This window comes from Ipomoea nil, unplaced genomic scaffold (assembly GCF_001879475.1).
Source record: "Ipomoea nil cultivar Tokyo-kokei standard unplaced genomic scaffold, Asagao_1.1 scaffold0805, whole genome shotgun sequence".
NCBI lineage: Eukaryota > Viridiplantae > Streptophyta > Magnoliopsida > Solanales > Convolvulaceae > Ipomoea > Ipomoea nil.
Window position 1 is genome coordinate 281,491 of NW_017617233.1, and position 11,477 is coordinate 292,967.

The 11,477-nt window shown below is 36.6% G+C and overlaps 1 protein-coding gene across 2 annotated transcripts; it reads left to right on the top strand.

Annotated features, from left to right (window-relative positions):
- The first annotated feature begins 5,820 nt into the window (after positions 1-5,820).
- On the top strand, positions 5,821-10,212 carry LOC109177686. Of its 2 annotated transcripts, none has more exons than XM_019327113.1 (4): positions 5,821-6,088; positions 7,215-8,273; positions 8,766-9,633; positions 9,713-10,212. In XM_019327113.1, the coding sequence occupies exons 2-4, from the start codon at positions 7,305-7,307 to the stop codon at positions 9,757-9,759; spliced, it is 1,884 nt and encodes a 627-aa protein (XP_019182658.1). In that variant the 5' UTR covers positions 5,821-6,088; positions 7,215-7,304; the 3' UTR covers positions 9,760-10,212. The 2 variants fall into 2 exon arrangements, with proteins under 2 accessions (XP_019182658.1, XP_019182659.1); XM_019327114.1 differs by having other exon boundaries at positions 7,294-8,273.
- The last annotated feature ends 1,265 nt before the right edge of the window (positions 10,213-11,477 follow it).

An 11,477-nucleotide genomic window follows, 5' to 3' on the forward strand; every position in this document is an offset into this window, starting at 1 on the left:
TCAATGTCATGCCAATTTGAAGGGTCACTATCCTCAGGAGGGTATAAAATGGTCCATACAAACCGTGGGCCTAAAATGAAAATCAATTGGTTTATCGTTTAACTCTATAAACATTATTATAGTACAAATGCACAACACCTATAGTTGAGTGACAACCATTTATTATAATGGCAAGAAGACATTCTACGTGCTCCAAAAGGTGGTGAATGGTAAAACATAATTAAAGTATTCAAAAAATTATAGTATTTAAAATCACGAGTTTGATCCTAATGTAAAAATTTTTGTAAATAAAAAAAAATTATATCATATCTAATAACACTATAATATAATTTTTGTTCTTAAAAAGTGAGTTTTTTTTTTTTTTATTTAACCAAAAAATGAGTTTTTTCGTCCTTGAATTATAGAAAAATAGCATTATTTGTCCTTCAATTACACCTATTTATATTTTTGTCCCTTGATTATTCATGAAGTGACTTTTTTGTCCATAAATTCTATTAGTTATTTGTTAAAAAAAATCACTTCACATAAATTTGAGCAACGAACAAAAGTACCTCTGCATGTAATTGAGTGATGAAAAGTGACAACTTTAGCTAATATGCCATAAAATTGGGATGGGAGTCAAACTTGTGACCTTTGGTTTAGAATGGTAACGGTAATATCATCAAACCACAAGGTACTTGGCACAATGATATATTTAAGGGACAAAATAAAAAGTGTCATTTTTTCCTACCAATTCGATCTCCTCATTTTTATTTCTTTAATTTATGAAAAAGCCCGCAATTGCTCCTTGAAAGTGCACTCTAGGTGAAGCTCGCTTTGTAACCCAAGCCGACAAAAGACCAGAATGAGGTAAACCATTCTAGATTATTCATAGCTGACCGACTCAAATAGAGAAAGCCAATAGGCAACTCCCATAAGAAGTCGAACTTGAAATATTATGGTTATCAAACTAATTGTCTAATCAATTTGACTAGATCGGAGTTGCCCCCCCCCCCCCCCCCCCCCCCGCCTCTTTTTTTTTTTTTTTTTTTTTTTTTTTTTTTTTTATTAATCTTATACGAAATGTAACATGCAATTTGAATGAAACAAGCTCGATTCTTCTCAACTTTTTTTTGGTGCTTATTAACTAAAGTTACCAATACACACCTAACCATCCCTATCAATCACAAAAATCTTTTTGATCCAAAAGATTGTAAATGTAGTTAAGGTTGGCTCATAAATTTCTTCTGACTTTCACAGGAATGATAAGTCACTGTTATGGCCTTATGGGTGCTCAAAGCAAACTAAAGGGTGTATGAAAACTACTTGTGCCTCCACAAATTGAAATAGGTAAGTTTATTTTAACCTACTTTTAACTTCTTATTTTACCAGCTACACTTGACTGCTAAAATTATGTTCTAAAATTGGTAATTTATCAACCATAGATTTTATGCTGCCATGGTAAGAAAATCATATATATAGTAGGTTAGTTAATATTTTCCATATATGTAAAAAGTAATTAGTACAATAGTACATAAATAAGGATTTTTTTAAAGAATAATATTACTTTTCCTTCATGATTTTACATTTTTACCTCATAATGTACACCTCTTAATATGGCAATAAAAAAATGGTGACAATAAAATATCGTAATCACTACTCAAGGGTATGCATTAGGTAAACTTGGTTCTTGTGTAAACACTTATATGTCGTTTGGTTGGAAGGAAGGAATTATGGTGGAAAGGAATTATAATTCGGCGGGAAAAAAGAATAAGGTAAGAATAAAGTAGGAATTCAAATTACAGTGTTTGGTATGCAAAATAAGATTACAGGGAATTGAAAGGGAATAAGTGATACAATGACTGAAATACCCTCATGTACGGATAATAATAATAGATGTCAGGGACAAAAATGTCTTTTCAATTTTCAATTCAACACTGAATTACAATTCCTAGGGGGGAATCCGAAATTGTAATTCAGCATTTGGAGGGAATTGCAATTCCCTCCAACCAAACGGTGTAATTGTGGTCTCCGCGGAATTGCAATTCAACTATACCTAAACTACCTCCAACCAAACAGCCCGTTAGTGCATATATTTATCATTGTGTGGATGATGAGGGAAACTCGCATCTATTATTCGAGGATGTGAACTAAGTATGTACATGTTCTTTCTATGTAATAACTTACAAAATAAATAGGAAATATAAACTCCCCAACAAATGCTCCATGCGATAGGCTCAACCAATAATATATTACCAAAAATTAAATTCATAACATTTAAATACGATAATCATGTTTCATTCACTCTCCCAATTCCCGCCGTTTCTATTTTTGTTGAGGCAAGTAGGGGACGGAGCTAAGTCACGGTGGTGGCCGGTGGGTTGGAGACCCCACACTGTTCTCCTTTCCGTTCGTAGGATTCAACGGCTCCAATATAATTTGTCTGCCTGCCCATTATTCATTTCACATTTATGAATTATGATGTCCCAACTTCCATTCGTGGAAATATAATTTTGTCATTTTCTTTAGGTTTAGCCTCTGTGGTTCATGTTCAGTTGAGTTATCATGATTTACATTCTCTCAAATGTTCTGTCGGGTCGGGGTGTGGGGACCCTTAGGGTTGGGATTTAGCCCTTTGGAAGAATAATTTTGTCCTCTTTTTTTTTTTTTTTTCTCTTTTTTCTTTTCATTATATATAGATAGAGATAAATGGTATGGACTATATGGAGATAGTTAAACGTGTGATTATTGCTAATTAAGTACAATTAATTGAACCCTCTAAGGTTGAGCATAGAGTAATCGGGAGAAGTGATGGGTAAGTATGGTTGGATATTTATGGTCAAATGTAGCATGACCTAATATAATTATATAAGCAGTTAATATGTGAGGTGAGATGAAGATGATATAGATAAAATATCAAAGAGTTAATACCCAAAATAGTCCCTCGACTATGTTGTAATTACCAATTTGGTCCTCGACTATTATTCTTACCCAATTAAGTCCTCAACTATATAATTTTTACCCAATTTAGTCATTTGTCAATTTGACTGTTTGTTGACTGTCAAAAGTGGAAATAAAGTTGTAATTTTACAAGTTTTCTCCTTCCTCCTCATTTAGCAGCGCCAAACCATGTAGCAATAAGCTCCGGTTGGGTTCTAAACCTGTCAGTATCGAAGTAGTGGTTATGCATCGGATAGCCCATGAATTTGATTTTCAACGATTTTTTGACGATCGAAATCTGATCGGAGTGTATTGCTGCATGGTTTGGCGCTGCTAAATGGAGAGGAAGGAGAAATCTTGTAAAATTATAATTTTATCCCGACTTTTGACAGTCAACAAACAGTCAAATTAATACAGAGGACTAAATTGGGTAAGAATTGTATAGTTGAGGACTAAATTGGGTAAGAATTGTATAGCTGAGGACTTAATTGAGTAAAAGTTACATAGTTTAGGACTTAATTGGGTAAGAATAGTAGTTGAGGACCAAATTGGTAATTATGACATAGTCGAGGGACCATTTTGAGTATTAACTCAATATCAAAGTCCAAAAGTTATTTATATTGGAATTTAGTGATTTTATGTTATGATGATACCTTACAAAGTGGGTTGGCGTGGCACCTTGATTAGTTAGCGGTATGACATTACTTTCAAGAAACTATGGCAACCTAGATCAATGGTGTTGTAGGCGTAAGTTGACTTTTGCATGACAAGTTGAGTTGACGAATAATTTTTTAGACTATATAATTGGGCTCATATCAATTCTTAAAAATGCTTATTTAGTTATTCTTGAACATGATGGATTGAGTATACTCTTTAGGCATATAAACCAATTAGACTATATTATAATCTCATCAAAAGTAATACGGAGTATTATTCTTCTAAAATATAAGTGGTTATTGCATTAAGCATGAGTTTTAAGAAAAATAAATAAATTGCATTTACTTTCTAAATTTGTGTTTCTTTTTTTCCTCTAAATATTAAAGCAAATAAAATGGCCCTTTCAAATCATTTTAAAAAGTTAAAAGACATAAATAGTAATTTGTAAAGCTAAACACTATGTGCTCAAATAACACCTTTGTAGCTCTCCTTGAGGGAATGTCACAATATCAAGCCTCTGTGCTTATAAGTACAAGGTCACGAGTTTGAATCCTTGCCCCCTTAGTTTGAGTCGGTTCAGCTATGCCTAACTTAGATTAGTTGGTTGGCAAAATAGACAACATGAGTAACTCCTAACTGAGTTAATTAAGTTATTCGTTTGGTAAAAACTTGATTGTGCATAGGTTGATACATAATAGTACACTCAAGTTTATTACATTGTAGCATATTAGTGCACCTTATAATGCAAACAGACCTTATTGTACCCTCAGTTATCATATTAATACACCTTACAATGCAAAAAGACTTGAGTGCACCATCACTTATCAAACAATACATTATCAAGCTTCTCTCAATTCATAACATTTACAAAAATATCACCGAGTATTTTTCTATATTTCTAACATTATTCTTCAACTCAAATGGATGGATCAGGTCAATCTATATTATTTACAAGAAGATTTATTCTCATTTCATCACGATTACACACACACACACACACACACACACACATATATATATATATATATATATATATATATTCTAATTACTAAATATTTAATTATCATTCCAATTTGTAATTCCATATTTAAACCAACCCCAATCAATTTATGGTGCTTAGCTTTATTTTAAAAATCTTTACTTAAAGACCTTTTAATTTAATTTTTATTTTTGCAATATGACATTAATATATTGTACCAAAGAAAAAAAGAAGCACTTATTCCAAATTATAGTCCGTATAATTGAAATGCATAAACTCCGTGGCATGTCCTACAGCCTCGCCTACAATTCTTGGGCTTACACCACGCGCGCCTTGTTTCGGTATTTCCACTTGCGGCACTTAATTTTTTTTTTCTCTTAAATAATTTGTTGACTAACTATGTAATTATAGACCTAATATTTTAACCAATTTATCAAGGTTCACGATCCAAGAGCTAGTAACCCTTGAGAACATATGCATTAAATATCATATGTCTATCTAAGATGGTCAATAATTAAAAATTATGAAAAATGTGATAATATTTTTTGTAATTACAACAATGCATTTTAAACGTTTAATAGTGCACTTGTGAATAATTGACAATACACTCACGTGTGTGTACTATTAGTTATAGGTGGATGCACTATCAATCATTTATAAATGTATCATTATAATTAATGGTTGAGCTCGATCTTGTTAACACATTCTCAATCGAGTTCGTTGCACAGAGTTTTCATAATGTGATTTACACCTCTTAATTTGTGAGCTATTATACATGGTTTCTCTCACATCCAAATCAAGAAAGAAAAAAACTTAATTTAACAAATTAAAAAGAACAAAAATACATTTAACAATTTTACGGGATATATCTTTTTTGTATGTAAAAAAGAAAAAAAAAAAGAGGGAATTTTATTTAATTTTTTGTATCAGGTCATGAGGTGTCCTAAGCAAGTCGGTTCTAACGGTAAGAGACACCCATAAGCTCGTACCATACTCAGACTATCTCAATTCGCACCATCCAGACTAATTAAGTTGTAAAGTACTAGTCAAATTGATTTTTTTTTTTTATTTTTTATATAAGAAGGGTTCGAACTTCCAATCTCATAATGAATGAAAGTGCATGACCACTCAAGCCAATCAAGCTAATCAAGATGGAATTTTATTGAATGTTTGCAAAAATGAGAAAAAAACGTACGTAAATGATGGCGGCGCGTGAATAAAGTTTGGGCACTCTATATTTCATAAACGGGAAAAATAATCGACTAAAAATCGCACTTTTTCCCCGTTACAAGATCGTCTTGGCTGTCAGAGACTACATACACCGTGGTGTGTACAGATACCCTCTGCTACTGCGAGCCTTCGTTCTTCTACACTCCCATTTTTTGACTTGAAGCTTTCGTTCCTAAATTAAAGAGCTCTTCTTGCACCCCCACTGTAAAAGAAATCATTTTTTTGCTGCTTTTTTCTCCTTTAAAAATTCCCATTTTTTGAATCACTCCCTTAGCTTTATTGTTCCATCCTTCTTGCCACCAGGTATCCTTTCTGTCTACTCTCTCTTGTTCTAGTTTTGGTTATAAAGATTCGAACTTTCTGATTTGCTCAGTGATGGTTTCTCTAGTCTCTTTACTTGTGAGCTTCTGATTTTGCTAGTGTGTTGTGTAAAACTCGAATCTTTGGGCTTTTTGTTGCTTTATGAAATGGGGTTGGTGTATTTGTTAATTTTTTGGGTCGAGTGGAGTGTTCGGCAATTTGGGTTAGGTTTGATGGGTAGAGTTAATTAGCATAATTTAGCAGCTAAGGGGTCATTGTATCTGCTTTCTTTGTAGATCTATTTGAATTGAGAAGTCTGTCAACATTTTGGTTAAGGAAAAAATGGTTGGCTTTGCTTTTTGGATTTTGGCTGCGGACTTTATGCATTGCCCATGGTGAACTTTGAAGTCTTTTCACATTCTTGCAATTTGATATTAAGGCTTGAACTAGATTGTACTGCTTGTTTGAACAATCCTGCAAAGGTTCTCACTTTGAGTAGGAAACCTACAGCCACTACCACGGGATAAACCCTGTCTCGTGACCCTAGCTAGCAAAGGACCACAAGCAGGTAAAATAGCCTAGGTTGCTGACTGGCTCAAACCAAGAAGGCCACTAGACTGCTCTAGCCGGGAGTTGAACTTGTAACCTTGTCGTTACCAAGTCAACTGTCTGACCAACTTGGGTTACCCCGGGTTCTCACTTTAGTTTGCCCAATAATTATGATTCTTATCATGATTAGCTTTGGTGGTTGTTTCTCCGATTTTTATGCAGTGAGTTTTGCATTGAAGTTTGGTTCCTCTCTATCATGCAAATTTGTTTGATGTTGGCATGTAGCTAGGAGTTATTAATGCTATGTGACTTGTGTATTTGTTGTTAAATCTCATATGATAAGATATGGAGCCTATGGTTATAGGAATGGTAATGAGTGGCATGAATATCACCTATGGTTAAAGGATGGGATTCTCACAAGAATTCTAAACATATTGCCCATTTTGTGAAGTACTATAATTTCATTTCAAACGAAAATCTAAATGCTTTACTCTTTATTGTCTTTAGTTGGTTTATTGCCTTAAATTCTACATTATTTTGTTGGTTCCTTGAAGCAACATAAATCAATTTTCCCTTTCAGGTATACGTTTCTGTTTGGAGTTTGATGAAAAGTTGAGATTCTGGCTCTGCAATAACGTTGTAAATTGTAATACTTACGGAGTATTTAAATATGGAGAAAGCTTCTCCCGATTGCCCCTACCCCGGATGCTTCTTCTGTGTCATGAAGGAAGGAAATCCAAACAAGCGGAGAGCGAGTATATTAAAGTTCTTCCACGAGCTTCCCTCGCAAGACGATGATGGTCAAGTTCTTCCGATCAGTGGTCTTTGGAATACTGCAATGGCACACCCTAATGATCCCGAGTTTATTGAGTTGGGGATATTTGAATGCATGGCGGCCCTTATTTGGAAGGGCTTAAAGAATCGTCGCTGGCTTTCGCACGATCAAAACATATATATTCCCTACTATGCCGCCCATATAATTGGATCGTATACCATGAATATAGAGGAGTTTGCCGAGAGAGCTATACGGGGTGGGGTGATACCCCCCTTGGTTGAACTTCTAAGCGGGCGGCTAACTTGGGTTGAACAGAGAGTTGCGGTTCGAGCTCTAGGGCATTTGGCAACCTACGCCAGTGCGTTTCCAGCTGTAGCAAGTCACGGTGAGATTCTCGAGCTTTCCATTCAACTGGCGATGAGTTCGCTCGAAATAGTTTACTCTCACTTTTACCAGTTCGTCGACAGAAGGCTTAGTTACCACTGTGATCTTCTCACACGTGGAATGGGAGGAGTCGAGATGGAATCCCGGAAGGCGGAAGAATGGGCCAGTCAACTACAGTGCTGGTCCCTTCAACTTATTAACTGTTTCGCTTTCAAACCCGAGTTTCTTCCTACTATATGCAAACCCGAATTTCTATCTAAACTTCCCGGCATGTGGGGTGGACTCGTTAACGAAAACTCGCCTGCTGGAATTGGTCTGTTGAGGACGATTTGTCATCATAAACTTGGTCGGGGACCCGTTGCTGCCTGTCCTAGTATTATTGATGCATTGTGCAATATTGCACGCTCGTCGGATGACTGGCAGTATATGGCAATCGACTGTCTTTTATGGTTGCTCCAAGATCCAAATACCTGCCTCAAGGTAATAAAATAACCGGGCCGTTTTCTCGGTGTGTAAGTACGTTATTTTAACTCGCAATTGCGAAGTGTCTATGTTTGTCTTGCTGCTATTGCTATTTGATGTTGTTACGTTTTGAATCAAAACTCGATCTTCAAGCCAATGATCTTGTGGTCTAGTGGTACGAAGTGGCTTTTCCATATGGGAGGTCATGGGTTCTCGCCTCAGTGGAGGCGATATTGACTCTTTGTGCTTCAGTAGGTTGAGAAAGTAGTTATGAACAGATACTTCGAGCCTCAGTGGAGGCGATATTGACTCTTTGTGTGCTTCAGTAGGTGCCTTAGTGGAGGCGAAATTGACTCATTGTGCTTCAGTAGGTTGAGAAAGTAGTTATGAACAGATACTGCATTGTAACGGAGTCAATAGTACTAGTAAAAAAAAACTTGATCTTCAAGTTTGATGTTGCATTGCTTATTTTACGTAATTCTAAGATATTGATTATTACTACCTATATAGGTAATTGACAAGGCGGTGCCAGCGCTCGTTGACCTAGCTGAAATTTCGACTCTAGGGGATCACAAGAAGCTTGGGGATTCCATTGTTAATGTTCTTCAGGAATGCATTGAATCGCAAGCAACGGGCCGCAACTCGATTAGTGGCCGTGTGAAAGAAGAAGTTGAAGAGCTATTAAGTTCGAGGCAGAGGTTGAAGTGGGAAAAGAATATGCCTAAAGAGGATCTTCATATCAAACAGGCAGCAGCTCTTGTGGTAAAACTCGAAGGAAATTCCCTTTTTTCGTCGGGGAACATATCCGGGGCTGCGGGTAAGTATTCGGAAGCACTGGCTTTGTGCCCGATCCGATCAAAGAAAGAGAGAGTGGTGTTGTATAGTAACCGAGCTCAGTGTCATCTTTTACTTCAACAACCCCTGGCTGCGATAAGCGATGCTACGCGGGCCCTATGTCTTCATAATCCCGTGAACCGTCACGCCAAGAGCCTCTGGCGAAGAGCACAAGCGTATGACATGCTCGGTTTAGCTAAAGAGAGCTTACTAGACGCTATTTTGTTCATTAACGAATGCTCTCAATCTACCGACCCCGATCTCTCCTTGAGGCAAAACAAAGTTCCCGATTATGCCGAGCGTTTAGTCAAGAAGCAAATGCGGGCGGCTTGGCTGTTTCGAGAGGCTGCTCTTAAGCACGGCAGCGTTCACTGCGAAGGCGACGTTGGAGACATGTGCGGTCAAGACACCGATGACTCTGAATGGGAGACGGCAAGTGAAAGTGACATTGGAAATGACGGAAGGGACGAGATGGGCGATGACATTTGTGAATGGAGAAACGGCGTTGAAAGAAAGGAGAAGTACGATAAATCTTTGATGAAAGGTAACTTAACTTTCTTGTATCCCGACTTTCCATTGTTTGCTTCGTCTGGCTCAATCTAACCCCTCGGGATGAATTACAGATATGAAACATGGATACAGCGTGCAGCTTACTGAAGACGAAGCGTGATATCTATCTCTATGTGTTACCCAGATCACTTGATCTTTCGGGAACATGAGATCGATCGATCAACCGAGCCACTTGAACTTTTGAAGGTGTAGTTATCTAGCCCCGCTTTTTTCAATGCCTCGCCAAGAAGAGGCGTCGTGTGTGTCTTGTCTTTGCAGGTTGTGGATTTGGTTTTTGATTCAGTTTGCTACCTCCCCCCCCCCCCCCCCCCCCCCCCCCCAACTCCCCATTCTCCTTTTCCATAGTAAAAAAACAGATCAAGAACAGAATTGTAGAATGTGTGAATCTATTTCTTCTTGCTTTTGCTCTAGTTTTTGACATATTCTTTGTAATCTTCAGCCAGTTTCTTCTGTATAGATAAAACCTTAAGATTTTCGACTCTAAAGTACAGTCGAATGAGTTGTTCTTCTGGCATCTATATGACCAAATTTCATCATTTGTTTTTTTGGGAAACATTGTCATTTCTAAGCATGAGTTCGAGACAATTGATAAGTGAGTTGTTAATGCAACTATAAAGTTAGAGGATCAACTTTTGTAAATGTGTAGTTGTGTACTACTTCAAACATGATTTACTGAATTCGAGATAATTGGTAAGTGAGCTACTGAAGTGTTAATGTAACTATAAGATCATAGGAGTGACTCTTGTAAACATACACTATGTTAAAAGGCTCTAACCAGACCTTTTTCGGAGTAAGAGCCAAACTCTTAGTCGCTTCTCGACTCTCGAGGGTGACAAACTCAAGTTTCAATCATATTTTAACTAGAAGATCAAGATTCTCTCGGCATTTATGTCTATTACTGAATTTAGACTAATCTCAGTACATGCTGCCAAACTCAAGTTTCAGTTAGATTTTAACTAGAAGATCAAAGTTCTTTCAATGCTTATCGTTTTCATTGTACTATTTTATCATACTTTAAACATGATTTACTGTGTTTGAGACAGTTGGTAAGTGAGATATTAATGCAATTATAAGGTCAGAGGATCGACTCTTGTAAATGTGTGCCACGTTAAGAGGTTTTGGCTAGACTTTTTTTCTGGCGAGTAAGAGTCAAACTCTGTAGTTGCATCTCGAGTCGAATTTAGACTAATCTCCTAACTGCCAAACTCAAATTTTAGTTAGATTTTAGCTAGAATATCAAAGTTCTTTCAATGCTTAACGTTTTCATTGTGCTAATTTATACTACTTTAAACATGATTTACTGAATTCGAGATAGTTGGTAAGTGAGCTACTGAACTATTAATGTAACTATAAGATCATATAATTAGTAGATCAAGGTTCTCTATTTTATCCTTTACTTTTGCAGCAGGATACTATTACTTTGGAGTTCTTTACTGCCTACTTGATCGGCCTACTGATAGGATAACACAGCCAGACAGACACTTGAACTATGAACTTTGTACAAGGACTAGGTTTTGTCTTAGGAGAGGCCTTTAGTGTTGTAAAGCACTAAAGCAGTATCTTCTCGTGATCCCAGATATCCTTTTAAGGATTTTATCACATTATTTTGTTCACTTTCTTCACTTTCAGCCTTCCAACACCACAATCCCCTTCTTCCACTGGCTGATAGAATGAAAGGTGACAACCCCCCACCCCCACCCTGTGGGCCCAAATCAGCTCCACTCTATGGATGAACATTGAACCTTCAAACAGAAAAGGAGAGACTATATAGAATATTCTTGTTATCCGTATATAATATAGTCCAGAGGATAACTATTA